The sequence below is a fragment of the Octopus sinensis genome, linkage group LG21 (assembly GCF_006345805.1).
Source record: "Octopus sinensis linkage group LG21, ASM634580v1, whole genome shotgun sequence".
NCBI classification, from domain to species: Eukaryota; Metazoa; Mollusca; class Cephalopoda; order Octopoda; family Octopodidae; genus Octopus; species Octopus sinensis.
The window spans coordinates 23774111-23795570 of NC_043017.1; the positions used below are offsets into that span (position 1 = coordinate 23774111).

Below are 21460 nucleotides of genomic sequence, written 5' to 3' on the forward strand. Positions count from 1 at the left end.
ATTCACCTGTTTTCTTGTGATTTATCTTGCATTTACTTCACATTGTTTTGGCCTTGCCCACGATCTTTTATACAATATATTCTACACAATGCTTCATAGTAATTATTCCCTATATATATATATATACACACATACACACATGCATATATGGCTACAGGGCATCACCAACAGTAAACAACATGAAATACAGAAACAGATGAGTTCAATACGCAAACAACAAGACAAACAAATGGAAAACAGAACAAGTAACACAAAGAACGACCCTTCATCTCTTGTCAGCTGTCTAACTACTCATTTCAAGCACTGAACGACAATATGGGTCATCAAAGACAGTTGCTCAAGTTGTCAAGTTTTACAAACAACTGAGTCATTGTTTAATTAGCACATTAAACAAACAATCAATTAGTTGGTTAGATATTTAACCAATTGACTAACACTAAAGAAGTGACATTGAACCAGTGCCTGTGTTTATTATTACTGGTGTAATGACCCTCCCAAAACACAAGATTTGTTTCAACACACAGATTCACATCAAGAATCTTGCAAACCAAATATGAACATGAAATAAAACATGAGAAATTATTTTTTTTAATTTATGGAAATATTTTTTTTAAATATGATGTTATTGTTTTGGCTCTCCGTTTCTTGCAGGAAAATTCCTCACAGGAAAATACGTCATCGACTTCCTTGTTGACGAATTCTTTAGAAAATGAAGCCACTGTTAGCAGTAGCAGCAGGAAAGAGGAAGACCCTGTGACTGTCATAGCCCAGCTGCAACCCGGTTATGGGGAAGATACTGTTGATAGTGCTGATCAGGAACCTTCCGAAACAATATCCTTGCCTTTCATTGACATTGGTACGTGTTCTGCTGCGACAACAGTAGAAAACAAGAAACCAGGTGAATATTTTGGTCTCCTCCTCAATGGCAATTGACTAACACTAAAGAAGTGATATTGAATCAGTGCCTGTGTTTATTATTACTGGTGTAATGACCCTCCCAAAACACAAAATTTGTTTCAACACACGAATTCACATCAAGAATCTTGCGAACCAAATATGAACATGAAGTAAATATCTTCACTTGTGGGCTGTCTTCATAATAAACTCATACATTCACTCACACACTCCACACTTTCCCATGCTTACTTACTCACGCATATACTCTCACTCTTGTATTCACTCACATACCCCCACTCAGTCTTGAGTGAGTGAGTGACCATATGTGTCAGTGAAACTTTAAAGTAAACCACCTAAAAATATGAAAATAAATATTATGCAAATATAGGCGTAGGAGTGGCTGTGTGGTAAGTAGCTTGCTAACCAACCACATGGTTCCGGGTTCAGTCCCACTGCGTGGCATCTTGGGCAAGTGTCTTCTGCTATGGCCCTGGGCCGACCAATGCCTTGTGAGTGAATTTGGTAGACGGAAACTGAAAGAAGCCTGTCGTATATATGTATATATACATATATGTATGTGTGTGTGTGTCTGTGTTTGTCCCCCTAGCATTGCTTGACAACCGATGCTGGTGTGTTTACGTCCCCGTCACTTAGCGGTTCGGCAAAAAGAGACCGATAGAATAAGTACTGGGCTTACAAAGAATAAGTCCCAGGGTCGATTTGCTCGACTAAAGGTGGTGCTCCAGCATGGCTGCAGTCAAATTACTGAAACAAGTAAAAGAGTAAGAGTAAATGAATAGATTTGCAATATACATCTATGAGTCAATGACACACGAAACTTCAAAGTCACTATCAACCTTTTTTTGTTAAAATAAATAACTTACTTTGATTAAATGTATCGAATAATGATATTTTGATTAATGGTTGATTATTTTTATATACAAGTATATATAAACACACACACACACGTGTACATTTATATGTGTTATTTGTTTTTAACGGTTGAACTCAAAGCAGATAAAGCTACAGATAATATCTTGTAAGTATTGAGTGTGTGTGTGTATTATCCAAAATGTGCAGTATCATATATCCATCACAGCTGATCTTCCTACCCAATCAGTTTTGCACTTGGAATACAATGGAGTGTTAGGTAACAATCCAATTATATAACTTTACACTCATCAGAGTTAGCCAATATGGACTAATGTACATATATATTTATATACACACACACACTCACTGATACATATCTACATGTATGCACACACATTCTCTCCTCCTCCTCTCTCACATGTGCATGCTTTTATTTATTTTGTTTGTTTCATTCATTTGACTGTGGCCATTCTGGAGCACCACCTACATACATTTTCACTACACACTCTTACTAACCCATGCATTTTGTTTTTCAGTGGAAATACATGGTTCTGGAGATGCCAAGAAGGGAGCAGTGAGGGGAGCCCACAAACATGACCATTTATGGAAAGAAACATCAGTGAACAAGATCGTCTCCAACCATGACCAAAAGTCAGCATTTGGTCGCAGTGTATCGATGAAAACAAATTTTCTAAATGACACTGTCGATAAAGGAGGAGATGCTCGCAAATACATGAGACACGTCTCTCTGATGGACTATCCAAGCAAAGATTTATATGAGAACATTCTGGAACGATACAACTGTTTAGAGAAAACACAACTGATCTCATCCGCAAGAGATTCTGAATCCCAAAGTGGGAATTATGACTCTATTGGACACACTAATTTCTCAGGCAGTACACAAGTTGACAAGTCATTGAATGCACGTCGACGGTGGAGACGATACAGAAATGTTGTCAAGCTGATTACAGTAGAGAATGTCAATGTGACAGTGAAAAACATTCCTGGTTTAGACGAGATGTCGTCAAATATGAAACCGTCAACACCAAAGTCAAAAAGACGATTTGTAAGTATTTAAAAAATTTTTTTTACTTTCTTCAATCACTGGGCTGTGACCAAGCTGGGGCACTGCTTTGAAGGGTTTAGATGAACAAAGTAACTCCGGTATTTATTTATTTTAAAGCCTGGTACTTATTCTCTCGGTCCCTTTTTGCCAAACCACTCAGTCATGGGATGTAAACAAATACACACTGACTGTCAAATGGTGGTGGGACAAACACAAAGGCATCACACATAGACATACACACACACTCACACACACACACACACACACATACACACACACACACATACACACACACACACATGTTACCTGTTGTTGTTATCAGCTCAAATCAAACCTGATTCAGCTTTTGGCTACTTTCTCTGATGGGTTGTAGCACACCTGTACACTGTGTACGAAAAGCTCATTAGTATTATTTTATGATTCGTATTTGTCATTAAAGTGTTTTTTGATGTTAATTAATATAATTAAAGGTGGAGCTTTAATTATGCTTTTGTTTTTTATTATGCTTTTGTTTCTCTTCAATGAATATCAGCTTCCTCATTATCATTTAATGAGGATGCTAATTACCAATCGTTGTTACTCTGGAAATACTAATCTCAGAAGCCATCAACGTCATTGTCATCAGCATCATTGTTGTCATCAACATTATCATCATCAATGTTAATATCATCATCAACATTATCATTGTCATTTTTATAATCATCATCATCATTCTCATCATAATTATCATTGCCATTGTTATTTATTTCTTTACTGCTCACAAGGGGCTAAACATAGAGGGGACAAACAAGGACAGACAAACGGATTAAGTCGATTATATCAACCCCAGTGCATAACTGGTACTTATTTAATCGACCCTGGAAGGATGAAAGGCAAAGTCGACCTCGATTAAATTTGAACTCAGAACGTAGCAGCAGACGAAATACCGCTAAGCATTTCGCCCGGCCTGCTAACGTTTCTGCCAGCTCAACGCCTTCATTGCCATTGTTATCATCATCATCATCATCATGTTATCTTCATGAACCCCATTATACTTGTTGTTGAAACCAGTTGGCCACATGTTACTGTCCACCTCAAACAATAACCACCACCACCACATTCTTTCCTAGTCTCACCATTGTCTATATCTGCCATAGGTGGAGGCACATGGCCTAGTGGTTAGAGCAGCAGACTCGCGGTCGAGGGAACGCGGGTTCGAATCTCAGACCGTGTTTTTATGTGTGTGTTTATGAGCGAAACACCTAAGCTCCACATGGCTCCGGCAGAAGATAATGGCGAACTTCTACTGACTTTTTCGCCACAACTTTCTCTCACTCTTTCCTCCTGTATCTTGCAGCTCATCTGTGACGGACCAGCTTCCCGTCCAGGTGGAGAACCTATATGCCAAGGAAACCGGGAAACCGGCCCTTATGAGCTAAGCATGGCTCGAGAAAGGAACAAACACACAACACACACATATCTGCCATAGACGCACGAAGTCCACATCTGACAGTGAAGATGTTCTGTCAATCTTCACAATACTCTTTCTGCAACTCTAAAACTTAAACCAATCATAAAATCCACATTCTTTTATGCCACTGTTTCTTACAAATAATCGATTTTATTTCTTGATCTCCATATCAGATGCCAAGCTACATATCAGATCGGCTGCCTGCGAAACAAGAATCTACAGAAACTAAAGAGAGGTATGCTTTCTGTTTCATTTTACATTTCGTGACAGATGTGAGGAGTGTCTCAATGGACATTTTGCTTCACTGTTTTATTATCTGCTTCTTAGTTTACATATTCCATTACAAAACTAACAATAAAGCCTGGACGTGATCACTCAGCCTGCTAGAAAGAGCAGCTAAATTTCCTGCTTGTCTTAAAGGAAAAAAAATAGCTAAGATTTCATTGAATAATTTATTATATTAAAATACATGAAATGATGGTCATTTGTGGAATGGTTTTGATTATTGATCTGCTGTATCAGGCCTGATCTGGGGCTAAATAACAATAAACAGAAGGGAGTCTAAATAGATAGTTAATAGAAGTGATGGGGGGGGGGGGAGTCAAATATGTAAATCTGTTGGATCAGGATTGAATTGGATTAAAAACAGTCTTTACACTCTAATACACACACACACAACCCTGCACTCCATACACACACATACACCACCCTGCACTCCATACACACACATACACCACCCTGCACTCTACACACACACACACACACACCACACACAACCCTGCACTCCATACACACACATACACCACCCTGCACTCCATACACACACATACACCACCCTGCACTCTACACACACAACCCTGCACTCCATACACACACATACACCACCCTGCACTCTACACAGACACACACACACACAACCCTGCACTCCATGCACACACACACACAACCCTGCACTCTACACACACACACAACCCTGCACTCCATACACACACATACTCCACCCTGCACTCTACACACACACAACTCTGCACTCCATACACACACATACACCACTCTTCACTCTACACACATACACACACACAACCCTGCACTCCATACACCACCCTGCACTCTACACACACACAACCCTGCACTCTACACACACACACACAACCCTGCACTCTACACACACACACACACAACCCTGCACTCCATACACACACATACACAACCCTGCACTCTACACGCACACACACATTATTCCAATAGTTACTTACAACCAGCTGTATGGTGTATTATATAACTATTGTTGCATATTTATCATCGAAGTTTTGTTATCAGATAATAACGAATAACAACTGGGTGTCCAAGGAATGAGATTGATAGCCAAATGAGGAAAGCATTTGACTGTATGAAAAGACTCACAGAGGGATGTTACTCAGAGACACCGTTGTCATGAAAAAGCAACAGTCAAGTTAAGGCCATCATATATAGTGAAGGAACTAATATAGTGAATGTAGTGAAGGAACTAATATAATTAATAATACTTATGTGGTGAGGAGAAGTGAACATTAATTAATCTTAACTGATATAGTAAGTAAGGGTGACTACTCTAGACATGTTTCCATCTTATTAAACCTCTTCAGTGTGCCAAATGTAAACTCTGGATGAAGTGGGCTTAGAGATAGACAGACTGAGAAAGAAGACTTTGCATGTAGCAGATACACTGGATCAGTTAACAGTAAGAGCATTCATGAAATAAATTCTTTCAAATACTTTAAAATGTTCCCTAAAAATAGCTGACTTCTATATAGAGGTGATATAGAGGTTGGTGCTTCTAAATCCTAGTAGCTAGAGAAAATAAATGAGGTAGGAAAGGTTCAAGGAGCTTTTACATCTGCTGATAAAGCTCTAGATATAAAGCATGTATTATTATCTAATATCTATTAGAGATACTTGATGCTTTGCTTTACTGAAAAAGACCCATTCTATGGTAGAAATGCTAATGCTGCTCTCCCTGCTGAAAAGAATTGGCCTACAAGAGCCCTGTGCCAGTGACATGTAAAAAGCATCCATGTCGGCACCACATAGAGGCATCATCATCATTGTTCGACCATGGTCGAGACAATGAAATTTACCATGCTACGCCAGACTTCACGGTCCATCATAGCATTACGGAGGTCCTGTTGCTGGATGCCTGTATCCCTGGAGATTACATCAGGATAGGAGAGCGTGCACCCTCTGGTATTGCGAGTAGATGGCTTCCAGAGGAGAAGAGTAGAAATTGCCTCGTTTTCAGCTCTACAACAAGAGATGACACAGGTGGTAGTTTACCATGCCTCACCACATAGAGGCACCCATGCCAGTACCACATAAAAAGCACCCAGCATACTCTATAAAGTGATTGGTGTTAAGAAGGGCAACCAGCTGTAGAAACCAAGTAAAATCAGACTGGAACGTGGTGCAGCTCTCTGGCTTGCCAACCCATGCCAGCATGGAGAACAGGCATTAAATGATGATGGTGCCAAAGGGACCCTTTTTTCCAAGTGATGGGCAGATTGCATGATATTTGTGTGTGAAGTGTATTGTTGTATGGTAATGAAACATGAGAACTGAATGTAGAAGATATACAGAGGGAGATAAGGTGGCGAGCTGGCAGAAACGTTAGCGTGCCGGGCAAAATGCTTAGCGGTATTTCGTCTGCCGTTACCTTCCGAGTTCAAATTCCACCGAGGTCGACTTTGCCTTTCATCCTTTCGGGGTCGATAAATTAAGTACCAGTTACGCACTGGGGTCGGTGTAATCGACTTAATCCGTTTGTCCCCTCTATGTTAGCCCCTTGTGGGTAATAAAGAAACAGATATACAGAGGGTGGAAAGAATTGAGGCACACACGCTTCTTCACTGGATGTGTAATGTTAGCATGCATGAGCAATAAAGCAGAAATTACTTGAGAGAAAATCTGGATATAAGAGAATTTCCATGTAGTGTGAAAGAGATAAGACTGAGCTGGTATGGGACATGTGATGTTGATGGTTGAATATAGAAGGGTCCAGAAATTCAAGTGGAAGGACCCTGTGAAAGATGAAAAGTAAGGAGAAACATGGGAAGGAATGGTGAAAGTCTATCTCAAATAGTAGAACTTTATGAAAGACATGAAAAAAATATTGTGAGAAATGATGAGATACTGTATTGGGGAAGAGATGTCTGGACCATCAAAGGAGGGGCTTCGTGAACCAGAGGGTCATAAGGCTGGTTTCCTGGACTCTGTGGTGTATATATTCTTCACTGACTTGTCACAGAATTACCAATTTCTACCAGCTGAATAAACTTTTGCAATGTGAAATGAAGAACACAATGCATCAGCTAGACCAGGAATTGAAACCAAAATCTTATGATCATGAATGAGTACCACACCCTAACCACTAAGCCATGCACCTCCACATGTCTAAACCATGCAAGCATGAAAAGGAAATTAGAACATGAAAACAATGATTAAATTATCTTTATCATTAATTATAATTATCTTCATTTATCACATTCTATTCCTCGTTATTATCTTCCGCATTCTTTCAGCTCCAATGATGATTCCATATCAGAGTCTCCACCAGCTTCACTCCACGGTGCTTCTAAACTATGGATTGGTAAAGACTACTGTAACTTTATCTTCAAAGATTTTGTTGACCTCGAAGCACCTTTTGAAGGTAAGCTTTTGTACATGTTGCCATTGTTTTTGTTGTTGTTGTTGTTGTTCTCCTGCCCCACTCCTCCCTCTTTCTGTTACCCACCATATTTACCTTGATTAGAATCAAGTTACTCACAGTAGTTGACATTAAGTAAAACAATCTGTTGTTATTGTTGTTGTTTCTTCCATCAAGCAGACATGTGCTGAAAGACATTCTAGCTGTGGCCATCCAGTTTATTTGTCTATCAGAGACGACATTATACAATCTATTCTTAGTTTTCTTAAGACAGTATGATGTGATTTGAGGACAAATATTCTAGTTCAACACCTGATTGATCGGAATTAAAAACCCTTCCAGAGTTGACCTCTTTGTTTGTCCTTTATAACGAGAGGGTTGGCAGAATCATTTGAGCATCGGATAAAATGCTTTGTGGCGTTTAATTACAGCAACTGTGTACGTTCTGAGTTCAAATTCCCCCAAGGTCAATTTTGTCTTTGATCCATTTAAACAATCCACAGACAAGGGAGGGTGCATATGAAGTCAATATCTAGATAAAATAAAGTCCCAGCTATCAAATGCTGAGGTTAATTTAATATTCCTATAAAGTATCTCAGATGTGTATGGAATTTTACGATAAAGTCTGTGATAGCTCAATAAAATATTTACCAATAATCTATGATTAGCTATCATTAATAGTTTTATGATTATTAGAGCGAAATCAATATTTGCAATGAACAATAAGCAAAGAAGAAAGAAATTTGGCTGGAAAGAAAATTAGAAAGAATTTGTAATTTTTTGTGAATTGGTGAGAATCTTGGGTGCAAGAGTGTTTCCTTAGTTTCCATGTTTGTACAACCTTTCTTTGGTTGTATTTCTTATGAATTATTAGTGATAAGTAACTTTATCTAAAATATTTGGAAGTTTTTCTCTCTAAGAATTCATGGGAAATCTCTGCTTTTTGTCTTCTTTTCAGATATGATTGACCGCACTAAGACACCGCGGATGCCCTGGCATGATATTGGAATAGCTGTCTATGGCAGCGCCGCACAGGATGTTGCACGCCACTTTATCCAACGTTGGAATATGATCAAAGTGAGTGACAGACAACAAGCAGTTTATTTACATCCTTTTAGCTCAAACACACACAGAGGCATGGCTGTGTGGTAAGATCTTTGCTTCCCCACCATGTGATCTCAGGTTCAGTCCCACTGTGTGACTCCTTGTACAAGTACTTTCTACTATACACCCAGACCAGCCAAAGCCCTGTGAGTGGATTTGGTAGATGGAAACTATATATATATATATGTATATAATGTAACTACACACATGCTGTTGGTGATGTCTTTTCCTCCTTTGGACTTTTCCCTTTCTCCTTTCCGACAAAGAGCTATGCTTGAAACATCAAAAACTCTCTCTTTTTACCGAATATCAAACTAATACATTCCTTGTGCACATCGTCTTGTTGACTGCTAATTTGACTATTTATTTATTTGAATTGACTCTATGATTCAGAGCCTGGTCTCCATCTCTTTTTTTTTACTTGTTTTAGTCTATGGAGTGAGGCCATGCTGGGGCACTGCTTTCAAGGGTTTAGTTGAACAATTGCCCCCCCCCCCTCCTTCCCAGTACTTATTTCTAAGTGTGGTGGTTATTCTACAAGTGTCTTTTACTGAACCTCTAAGTTATGGGAATGTAAACAAACCAACACCAGTTGTCCAGTACTGGGAGAGAGAGAGACACACACATACATACACACACACACACATGTACAATGAACTTCCACAGAGTTTCCATCTACCAAATTCACTCCCAAGGCTTTTGGTCGGCCTCGGGCTATAGTAGAAGACGCTCACCCCCAGATGCTGAGCAGTGGGACTGAACTTGAAACCACATGGTTGCAAAATGAGCTTTTTAATCACACAGCCATGTCTGCTTTTCGTAGATTTACATTTCAGGATTCTATTGGAATCTAAATTCTAACCCAAATAATTTCTATAATGTCCATCGTTTTGTTAAAATTGCAGCAAATACATTTACCACTTGGGTAGTGAACCCCTTGGGTAGTGAACCACTTGGGTAGTCAACGAGTAGGGTAGTGAGCCACTAACTGATCAGGTGCTGTTCAAGCTCACAACATAAGCTTTGTGAAATATTTACTCCATTCACTGATTTCAGTCAATCTGTCGACAGGAAATTGATATCTGAGTTACCAAGGAGTTTTATCTGTTATCTTCATTAGACTATTTTGCAATTCATCTCTCCAGTGGGTAATTTTATCACACATCTGTTTAACCATCCAATTTCAGATATCAGAGCAAATCAGAGAGAGAGAGCTTTTTTTTATTTAACTTTTTGCTTTTGACATTTTTACTTATTTACATTACTACATTTGTATTAAATTACAACATTTGTGGCATTATGAAAATCACTGTAGTTATCTGAAGATATAATATATAGCTTTCGTGTGCAGCAGATGTACAAGGGCAATTGACATCATTGATTCTCAGAAAATAGATTCCATTACACACCTGGGGGAGAAACTAGAAGTAGTTGATAGTTTCCGCTACCTAGGTGACCAAGTTAGTAGTGGGGGTGGATGCTCAGAGAGTGTTACCACTAGAATAAGAATAGCCTGGGCAAAGTTCAGAAAGGTTCTACCCCTACTGGTGACAAAGGGTCTCTCACTCAGAGTGAAAGGTAGATTGTACGACGCATGTGTGCGAACTGCCATGCTTCACGGTAGTGAAACATGGGCTGTGACTGCAGAGGACATGCGTAGGCATGAAAGAAATGAAGCTAGCATGATCCGCTGGATGTGTAATGTCAGTGTGCATACACGACAGAGTGTAAGTGCCCTGATAGAAATGCTGGACATAAGAAGCAATGGCTGTGGTGTGCAAGAGAGACATCTGCGCTGGTATGGTCATGTACTACGGATGGATGAGGAGAGATGTGTGAAGAAGTGCCACTCCCAAACAGTTGAAGGAATCCAGGGTAGAGGTAGACCCAGGAAGACATGGGATGAGGTGGTCAAGCATGACCTTCGAACGTTGGGTCTCACAGAGGCTATGCCAGCATGGAAAATGGACATTAAATGATGATGATGATGATATATATTTCATGTTACATTAAGAAGTGTTGCATGGTGCCAGAATTTTTGACTTGAATGAAAATATATCAAACTGTCTGCATAAGTGGAACCTGGATCAGCTAGCTTGTAGTGGCATCAAGTCATTTTAGTTGCAATAATGAAGTCAAACCAAATAGTGATATTTTGAAATCATTTAATACATACATTTCAGGTTTGTGTAATAGCATAATAGGAGATGCATCCATTACGTAAACCTTCATCAGTTATACGTCACAATATAAGGATTCAAGTAATCTGGCAGTACTCATAAAAAGCTCTTTAATGTATCACTCTATAAAACAGAATATATAATACAATACATTTTCATTTTGCATTGATGCAGGCATGTAAGTAATTTATTTGTTATTAGATATAATACTATAAATTATTTATGTGTTTTTAAGTTACGAAACAATTGGTCATAATATTAGAATTTTCTTATTGTTAAATAAAATTCCATCAAACTATTTCTCTACCATTTATAACTTTAAACACACATACGCACACCTCTGTATCTGTGCATATACTTCTAAATGCTTATTTGATGATTTATTTCTATTTTATTTTCATGTGAATCTTTTCCTTCAAAGGTTTCCAGTTTTGTTACTCGTTTCTTTTATTGGAAAACCAAAGGTAAAAACTGCACCACCCTGGTCTGCTTACAGTAACCCTAACCTTCTTCACTTGGGCTCCTTCCACACATCAAACAAACAGTTTTTACAAGCTGTTTCAATAAAAACCTTGCAGGAAGATATATTTCTTCAACCTTCTTATACGATTATAACCCTAATCTTCTTCACTAGTGCTCCTTCACATAACAAACAAATAAGTTGTTGCAATGAATTTCTTATAGAAAATGTATTTCCATGGCCATTTTATATGATTATAAATCCTTCAATCACAACTTCTAAATATGTACGTCACCATTTCACTATCTTAAAGCTGTCTAGCTGCTTCCTTTTAAGCTTACCACTATTCTAATTCTGATAAGGCTTTCAGTGTTTTAGAATGCACTTGAGTCTGCACATGCCATATTGCAATTCCTAAAGGAGCAACACTACACTACACTACACACACACACACACACACACACCTATATTACAAGCTATTGACCAGTGTCAGTGTCCAATGAGACAGAAACACATCTAACATTCTCACCATTCTGCTTCCAATATATGTTGTTGTTTTTAAGCACAGCATATCCATAAGGGGTATTATCTCAGGATAAATACTGCAGTAAGTTTGCCTTTTGTGATGTATTTATATTTATATATGTCCAGCACAGACAACGAGTGTTAAGTGATGATAATGCTGATATTAGAAACCATGTAGGAACCATGTCAAATGAAACTGGAACATTGTTTATTTTTAGAATGGCATTGCAAGGTAGATGTGAGAGGCCAGCTACGGTCAGTTTGAACAGTAAACAGGTAGAATATTTGGGCCAGTTTTGGCCGGTTTAAATGCTAAAGGGTTGACCAATTGACTCCACACATGATGCCTGTTACTCCATATAGGTCACCAGATATGGTCTTATATCTCATCCTCCTCATTTTATGTTGACAGTTCAAACATTTTACAATACTTAAAGAATGTCTCTCTTTGGATAATTTTATTCATTGTGTTTTGCACAACATATAGTGGATCTTTTTGGTTTGAACGGCAGTTTTTTCTAGCGGTGTCATATGAAATTGTCACCCATAATTATGACCCTAGTATCGATCTATTGCATTTCAATCTATTTTAGGGTTAGGGTTAGGAGTGGGGGGAAGGGTATATTTTTTCTTCACAAATGTAAATAAACCAAATCTGTTTCTTAAACGAGGGACATATTCATACGGCACAAAATGTGTTCACCTCAATAGATGTCATTGATTGATAGAAATTTCAGAAATTGAAGAAAAAAACAACAAATATCTTACAAACTATAGAATTTTCTCAATAAAGCCAAGAGAAAAAGATGTTTTATAAACACGTTCTACCAGTATACGAAGTTTAAAAGTTTTTAGTTACCTAGAAATTATGTTAAAAACTGCCGTTCAAACCGAAAAGATCCCATATAGCATTGTTTCATATATTATGTAATAGTCAGGTGCCTGGCTTAGTGGTTAGGGATATTTGGTTCACAATGGTAAGGTTGTGAGTTCAATTTCTGGCAGTGTATTGTGCCCTTGAACATGACAATTTATTTCTTTTGCATTCCTTCAGTCCACTCAGCTAGCAAAAATGAGTTGTACCTGTAATTCAAAGGGACAGTCTTGTCACATTCTGTGGAATACTCAGCCACTTACATGTTTATTTCATGAGCAGGTTGTTTCATTAATCCGATCACTTGGAGAAACCCTCGTCATCATAACCAGCCGAGTGTCAGTTTTATGTATGTGTGTATTAATGTATTGTGTTATATTGTATGTTGTGTTTTAGGACATTTACAATTAGAAGCTTCAGTGTAATTAACCCTTTCGTTACCAACCTGGCTGAAACCGGCTCTGGTTTTGTAGTACAAATGTCTCGTTTTCGTAAGTTTTGAATTAAAACCTTCCACCAAGCCTTAGTCACAATCTATGTTCCTAACACTAGCTTAATGATAACTAAGTTATTTTACTAAAGTCTTTGTTATATTTAAAGTAATTGAAACAAACACAGAGCATCTCAAAATAAATACGATAACAAAAGGGTTAATGTTGGGTAGTCTTTTGGTTTCTCATATCTGAGCACTATTCCTATTTTAGTGCATTATTGCAGTTTTTTCTCCTGATTTCATAATGCAGACATTGAAATCTCTCCCTCTCTCTCTTTCCAGTACTCTCCTCCTTCTCTCATTTCTACCCTCTCCGTCTTCCTCAACTCCTTCCTCTCTTTGTTATGTACCCTTTTCTCTCCTCTATACGTCTTTCTCTTTCTCCCTTGCTTTGCTCCTTTCTTTTCTCTCCCCAGCTCTCTCTCCCTCCCTTCCCCTGCAATGCTCCACACTCTTTTCCTTTTTCTCCAACATCCCTACTCCAACCCTCTCTTCCTGTCTTCTACATTCTTTTTCTTTGCCTCTCCCCTACACCTCCTCCCTATCTCTGTCTCTTTTTCTCACACCCTTTTGCTGTAACCCACATGCATCCTCTCTCTCTCTCTCTTGCTTCCTTCCTCCTCTTCATTCTCTCTCTCCCTCCTTCTCTCTATAATATTTTCTCCTTATTTTAATGGCTTTTATTCTTCTTCAATCTCAGGTGAAAAAAGTCAGAGATGATGAGCAGTATCCATTTCTATTTCCTAAAATTATTCCCAACCTGAGCAATCCTGCCACTGCTGGCAAACTGAAGATTCAGGTAAGTTGTACTCTCTGGAGAGCCTCTTCCATCATATCTTTCATCTTCTCTTTCCTTCTCTCTGTCTTTCTGTGTGTGTGCGTCTTTTATCTTTTACTTGTTTCAATCATTAGACTGTGGCCATACTGGGGCACTGCCTTGAAGAATTTTAGTTGAACAAATTGACCCCAGTACTTAATTTGATTTTGAGTCTAGTACTTTATCAGTTTCTTTTAACGAACCACTAAGTTACAGGGATATAAACACACTAACACTAGTCTAGAAGTGATGTGGAACAAACACAAAGGCACACACACACACATATATATATATCATCATCATCATCGTTTATATATTTATATATATATATGACAGGCTTCCTTCAATTTCCATCTACCAAATCCATTCACAAAGCTTTGGTCAACCCAAGACTATAATAAAAGACATTTGCCAAGACATTTGCCAAGGGTTGAGAAGCAAGCGTCTTACTACCCCACTTTACTTCCATCCCTTCAGTGAACTGAAGTATTTGGTAGATATGATTAAGGTACCTGGGTGTGCCTCTGGGTTTCGTCAGAGGGTTTAGAATGTTCATAAATGCTAAGTACTTAGGGTAGATTTTTCAACTGAAACATTTTGAGACAGTGCTCCGGTATGGTCTCATTCCAATGACTTAAGCCAGTAGAAGATAAAAGGTAAGTTAATGTAGTCATTAATATAGAACTTTTTTATTGTCAAACCAAGGAATGGATCTTTTCTGTTTGAACGGCAGTTTTTAACATAATTTCTAGGTAACTAAAAAATTTTAACTTCGTATACTGGTAGAATGTGTTTATAAAACATATTTTTCTCTTGGCTTTATTGAGAAAATTCTATAGTTTGTAAGATATTTGTTGGTTTTTTTCTGCAATTTCAACCAATCAGTGACGTCTATTGAGTTAAAAAGCATTCTGTGCCGTATAAATATGTCCCTCGTTTAAGAAACAGATTGGGTTTATTTACATTTGTGAAGAAAAAAAGATACCCTTCCCTCACCTCTAACCCTAAAAGAGATTGAAATGCAATAGATCGATTCTAGGGTCATAATTATGGGTGACAGTTTCATATGACACCGCTAGAAAAAACTGCCGTTCAAACCGAAAAGATCCCAAGGAATTAATCTGTTCGGCAAAATGTAATTCTTTCACCAAACAGGTAGATGTACATGAAATCAGTTAATCTTATGAACAACAGACAATTATAGTTTCAATTTTTTACCGTTCGAAATCGAGGAAAATGTCGTTAGAAATTTAGTGCAGTATCAGTTACTTCCCTTGAAACAATTCTTTAGCGCTGTACGAGTTAATTCCCTTGACAACTAATTTAGTTAAATCTTCAGATCTGTTACAGACGTTATTGGCCTGTTTTGTAAGAAAACTCACATTTGGTGATTATTGAAACCAAATAAATGAATGTTTCATTCATTTGAAGGTGAAGAAGGAGCAAAAATATTTGAGTTCATTGTTGGTTGTAATAACATTGAAATATATAGTTGCGACCGTGTTTAAAAGTAAAACAACACGATATATTCTGTTGTCTAAAATATATAAATACTTTGTGATCTAACGTCAGATCGGTCTTGAAGCAGATCTGTTCGAGACTGTTCTCTCTCTCTCTCTCTCTCTCTCTCTCTCTCTCTTCATCATCATCATCATCATCATCATCATTTAACATCCGTTTTCTATGCTGGCATGGATCAGACTGTTTGAGAGTTGCACCAGGTTGCAGTTGTCTGTTTCAACATGGATTCTACAGCTAATAGCAACCACTTTACAGGATGTACCAAGTGCTTTTTATGTGGCACTAGCTTTTATCTGGGGCAGCAAACTGGCAGAATTGGTCGAGCATCAGACAAAATGCTTAGTGGCCTTTCTGCCAGCTCTTTCCATTCTGAGTTAAAATTCCATGAAGACCAACTTTACCATCTTTTCACAGCCAATAAAATAAGGTATCATTTGAACACTGGGCTCAATGTAATCGATTAATCCCCAACTCACTAAAATTGCTGACGCTGTACCAAAATTTGAACCTATTATGGTTGAGGTAGACTCAGGAAGACATAGCACAAGGTGGTGAAACATGATCTTCCAATTTAGGGCCTCAGAGAGGCAATAACTAGTGGCCAAGACCTTTGACAGTATGCTGTGCTTGGGAAGACCTGTCAAGCCAAGTGAAATCATAGTTGTGGCTGATGCTGATGTCACGTAACTGGCACTAATGCTGGTGGCACATAAAAATCACCTTTCAGGTATTGGGCTTCACAGAGGCAAAGTGGCTGATGCCAGTGGCACATGAAAAGCTCTTTTCGAGTGTTGGGCCTCATAGAGGCAATGACAAATGACAGACCTTTGGCATCATGTCATGCTTGAGAAGAAAACTCATCAAGCCAAGTAAAATCACATTTGTGGAAGACACTGGTGGCACATAAAAGCACCCATTACAGTCTTGGAGTAGTTGGCATTAGGAAAGGCATCCAGCTGTAGAAACCATACCAAATCAGACTGGAGTGTGGTGCAGCCTTCCAGCTTACCAGCCCCTGTCAAACCGTCCGACCCATGTCTGCATGGACAATGGACATTAAATGATGAAATGATGATGATTTCAGCTTATTGTCCTTATTTCTGCTTATTATTCTTATTTTTTATGTCCTTTGTCTGGAAATCTTTCATCACACATCCTGTGACCTTTTCAGTGACTCCATCCCACATGTCTCTTCCAGTTCAGACAGAATGGACTAAACAGAAGAGGAGGGGACACATGAGATGGAGAGTCACTGAAGAGGCCACAGGGTGTGTGAAAAATGATTTCAGACAAAGGACACTAAAGTGAGAATAATAAAGCTGAATTGAAGAACGTGTATATAGGGCATGTGGTTATTTGACAAAAAAAAACACCATCCTGAAATTTTGTTTCAACATGCAATTTCCCATCATGAATCTTGCAAAACAAATACATAAATGTAAGAATATTTTGTTGTTATTTGTTTGTTTTTTTATTCAGATTTTACGTAGTGTCGGACAGTGGTCAGCTGGTAACGTGAAGTGTGAAAACTCTATACAACAAGCTTACGTCAAAAGTATCAAGAATGCAAAGCACTTCATTTACATTGAGGTGAGTTTGATATTTCAGCTACAATCTCTACAGTGTATGTGTGTGCGTGCGTACGTGTGTGTGTGTATGTGTGTGTGTGATCTTGTAGTGGTTGGAAGCAGAATGACTCAGTTGGAAGATTAATTATAAAAGTAAATACAGGGTCCACCAAAAACAAAAGATGTATACAGACTTCAGGAAAGGAAAAAATCTGTATGATTATTTTAATTCAGTGTTATCAAAATTTGATGAAACATCATAAGAGGTATTTATATTTATAAGGGTACTTATACAAGTTTAAATATCTCTACAGATTTTGCCTTTCCTGTAGTGTGTATACAATTTTTTGGCAGACCCTGTATATCAGTATATCGTGAGGAGAAAAGATACTGTTTTAGACAATTCTTTTAACTTTAATCATTCAGTGACCCCCTCTTGCCCCACATCATCCAACATTTTAGACATTTTTATCTGACAGTAAATATATTTGGTGTATTCAGACGGTGAGCTGGCAGAATTGTTAACATGCCAGGCAAAATGCTTAGCAGCATTTCGTCTGTCATTGCTTTCTGAGTTCAAATTCTGCCAAGGTTGACTTGGTGTTATATCATTTTTGGGGTCGATGAAATAAGAACCAGTTGAGCACTGGGGTCAATTTAATCAACTGGCCCCAAAAATTCCAGGCCTTGTGCCAATAGTAGAAAGGATTATTATTACCCACATTGCTGACCAAGATGTTTAGCAGCATTTCATCCATCTTGATGTTCTGAGTTCAAATTCTGCTGAATTCAACTTTGCCTTTCATCCTTTCACGGTTGATAAAATAAGTACCAGTTGAATACTGGGGGGGGGGGCAGTCTAATCCACTTACCCCTCCCTTCAAAACTTCTGGCCTTGTGCCAAAACTTGAAACTATTATTATTATTATTGTCCACATTAAAGTAGCAAACTGGTAGAATTGTTTGTGTGTTGGACAAAATGTTTAGCAGCATTCCTTCTGACCCTTTATGTTCTGAGTTCAAATCCCACTGAGGCCAGCCTTTCAGGGTCAATAAAATAAAGTACCAGTCAAGTACTGAGGTCAATGTAATCAAGTTACTCCCCGCCCCCCCCCCTCAAAACTTCTAGCCTTGTGCCAAAACTAGAATTATTAATAGCCACTTTGGCATTTTCTTGTTTTTAATTCCAGAACCAGTTCTTTATATCCAAAGTTGCCACTGACAATATTGTGTTAAACAAAATTAACAAAGCCTTATTTGAACGGATTCTTAAGGCCCACAGGTAAAATCTTATTCTCTTTTATCCCTTCAATCTACAAGTATGCTTTGGCAAGTACGATTTCATTTGACTGGACCCCTGGAAGACCCAGAAATGGATGACCACATAGTTCTTCAGTTTACAGCTGAAAATCAATGGGGTTTCTACCAACTCATGTGTTCATCATCATCATTTAGTGTCCGCTTTCCATGCTAGCATAGGTTGGACGGTTCAACTGAGGTCTGGGAAGCCAGAAGGCTGCACCAGGCCCAGTCTGATCTGGCAATGTTTCTACGGCTGGATGCCCTTCCTAACGCCAACCACTCCGTGAGTGTAGTGGGTGCTTTTTACATGCCACCGGCACAGGTGCCAGGCGAGGCTGGCAAACGGCCACGGTCGGATGGTGTTTTTTATGTGCCACTGGCACAAGGGCCAGGCGAGGCTGGCAACAGCCACGATCGGATGGTGCTCTTTACGTGCTACCGGCACAGAGGCCTGTCGGGGTGGCGCTGGCAACGGCCACGTTCAGATGGTTCACTGTAAACACAAAAACCAAATGACTGCTTATTTTTTTTTTTGTGTCTTCCAGTTTTATAATGAAATGAAATCTTACCCACCAAAACATTTTTGTGGTTTCATAGGATCAATATTTTTGCATGGTTCATTAGGATATCAAATAACAGTGGCTTAGCCAGGGAAGGCTGAAATCAAGTGATTTGGTAGGTTTGATGGTGGCAAGGTCATGTGATTTATCTCCCACTAACGATGTAAACAAGAGTGCTTATATGCACCACAACTCTATGGGAGAGGTTCTCTCAAGTTGACTATTGCAGTATTTTGTGTTCTAACACAACATCCACTTTTAAGCAGGGATAAATACCTTTTGGTATTAATACTGCTCCTGTTTGTTATTAGGAGTGGAGTGGCTGTGTGATAAGTAGCTTGCTTACCAACCACATGGTTCCAGGTTCAATCCCACTGCGTGGAATTCTTCACTATACTATACTTCTTCATTATACATACATATATATATATATATATATATATATATATATGTGTGTGTGTGTCTGTGTTTGTCCAACCAACATTGCTTGACAACCAATGCTGGTGTGTTTACGTCCCTGTAACTTAGTGGTTCGGCAAAAGAGACGGATAAGAATAAGTACTAGGCTTGTAATGAATAAGTCCTGGGGTTGATTTGCTCGACTAAATGCGGTGCTCCAGCATGGCCGCAGTCAAATGACTGAAACAAGTAAAAGAGTAAAAGAATCTTTTGTTCTCTCTATGAACAGCCCTACTGACTCGTTTCCAGCCTTCAAAGAACTCAATATCCTTGCTATGCTACAATCTTAGTGACACCAAAATTATTTATCTCAGAATCACAAATCATTGACTATCATTATAAAAGCCATTTTATTTCCTGTTGGGATTATTTGGACACGGATTCCTGTGCAGCAGACTTTCATTCTAACAGCATCCAAACAATCAGATTCTCAGATTTTTTTTGTCAGGTCAGATTCCAATTTGTAAATCAGAAGAAGCATTATGGTTTTTTGTTTCATGGTTAATGTTGGTCACATCATAAGAATTTACAAACTTCAAGAGGATATGAAATAAATCTGTTTTTTTTTTGGAACTGGATCTTGAAGCATTTATAAAACCTTAATTAACAGCATGTAAATATTGTGTTGGGTGTTTCTTTAATTTTTTTTCTCTCTTTCTCCACACACACTCACAGGCACTCACACACACACATACACAAACACATGCACCCACTCACACACATACACACACTTGCACACACACTCACAGGCACTCACACACACACATACACAAACACATGCACCCACTCACACATACACACACTTGCACACACATTCACATGCACTCACACACACACATACACAAACACATGCACCCACTCACACATATACACACACTTGCACACACATTCACATGCACTCACACACATATACACACACATGCACACACACATATACACACACACACATGCATACATACATATACACACACATACATATTTACATCCACATGCACACACACACTCATATATGTTTCATATGTATTTTCAGGAAGAAGGAAACTTTCCGTGTGTATATAGTTATGCCATTGCTGCCTGCCTTTGAAGGGGAGATTGGGACCAAGAAAGGGACTGCAATCCAAGCCATTACACACTGGAACTATGCTTCTATCTGCAGAGGGAACGAGTCACTTCTAACGCGACTCAAACAAGAGGGAGGTTTGTACAAAGTTTTGTTTGGGAGGCAAAGTAAGGCAGACTGTGTCCTGTTTTGAACTTGGAACGTAAAGACAAACAAAATGTCGCTAAGCATCTTACTTGGCATGCTAACGACTCTGCCAGCTAATACCTTAATAATCATAATAATGCTTTCCAATTTTGGCACAAGGCCAGCAATTTTAGGTGAGGGGTGGGTAGATTTTATCAACCCCAGTGCTCAACTGGTACCCAGTTTATCAACCCTGAAATGATGAAATGCAAAGTCAACCTCGGCAGAATTTGATCTCAGAATGTAAAGACAGAAGAAATCCTGCTAAGCATTTTGTTTGACGCACTAAACATTCTGCCACCTTGTTGCCTTGATAATGAGAATAATAATAATAATCCTTCTGTTATAAGCACAAGGTCTGATATTTTGGGGGAAGGGGTTAGTCA

The 21460-nt window shown here is 38.6% G+C and overlaps 1 protein-coding gene across 2 annotated transcripts in view; it reads left to right on the plus strand.

Moving 5' to 3' along the window:
• LOC115222875 (phospholipase D1-like) overlaps positions 1 to 21460 on the plus strand; it is a 194355-nt gene that overhangs the window by 165344 nt on the left and 7551 nt on the right. For both annotated transcript variants that reach the window (XR_005003371.1, XM_029793251.2), the window contains exons 14-22: positions 652 to 898; positions 2307 to 2836; positions 4460 to 4521; positions 7841 to 7968; positions 8924 to 9042; positions 14302 to 14400; positions 17419 to 17529; positions 18698 to 18789; positions 20859 to 21025. Coding sequence is in view for 1 of the 2 variants with exons in the window: in XM_029793251.2 (XP_029649111.1) it covers positions 652 to 898; positions 2307 to 2836; positions 4460 to 4521; positions 7841 to 7968; positions 8924 to 9042; positions 14302 to 14400; positions 17419 to 17529; positions 18698 to 18789; positions 20859 to 21025 (1555 nt within the window). In the remaining variant the exon portion in view is untranslated. The remainder of the gene's footprint in view (positions 1 to 651; positions 899 to 2306; positions 2837 to 4459; positions 4522 to 7840; positions 7969 to 8923; positions 9043 to 14301; positions 14401 to 17418; positions 17530 to 18697; positions 18790 to 20858; positions 21026 to 21460) is intronic.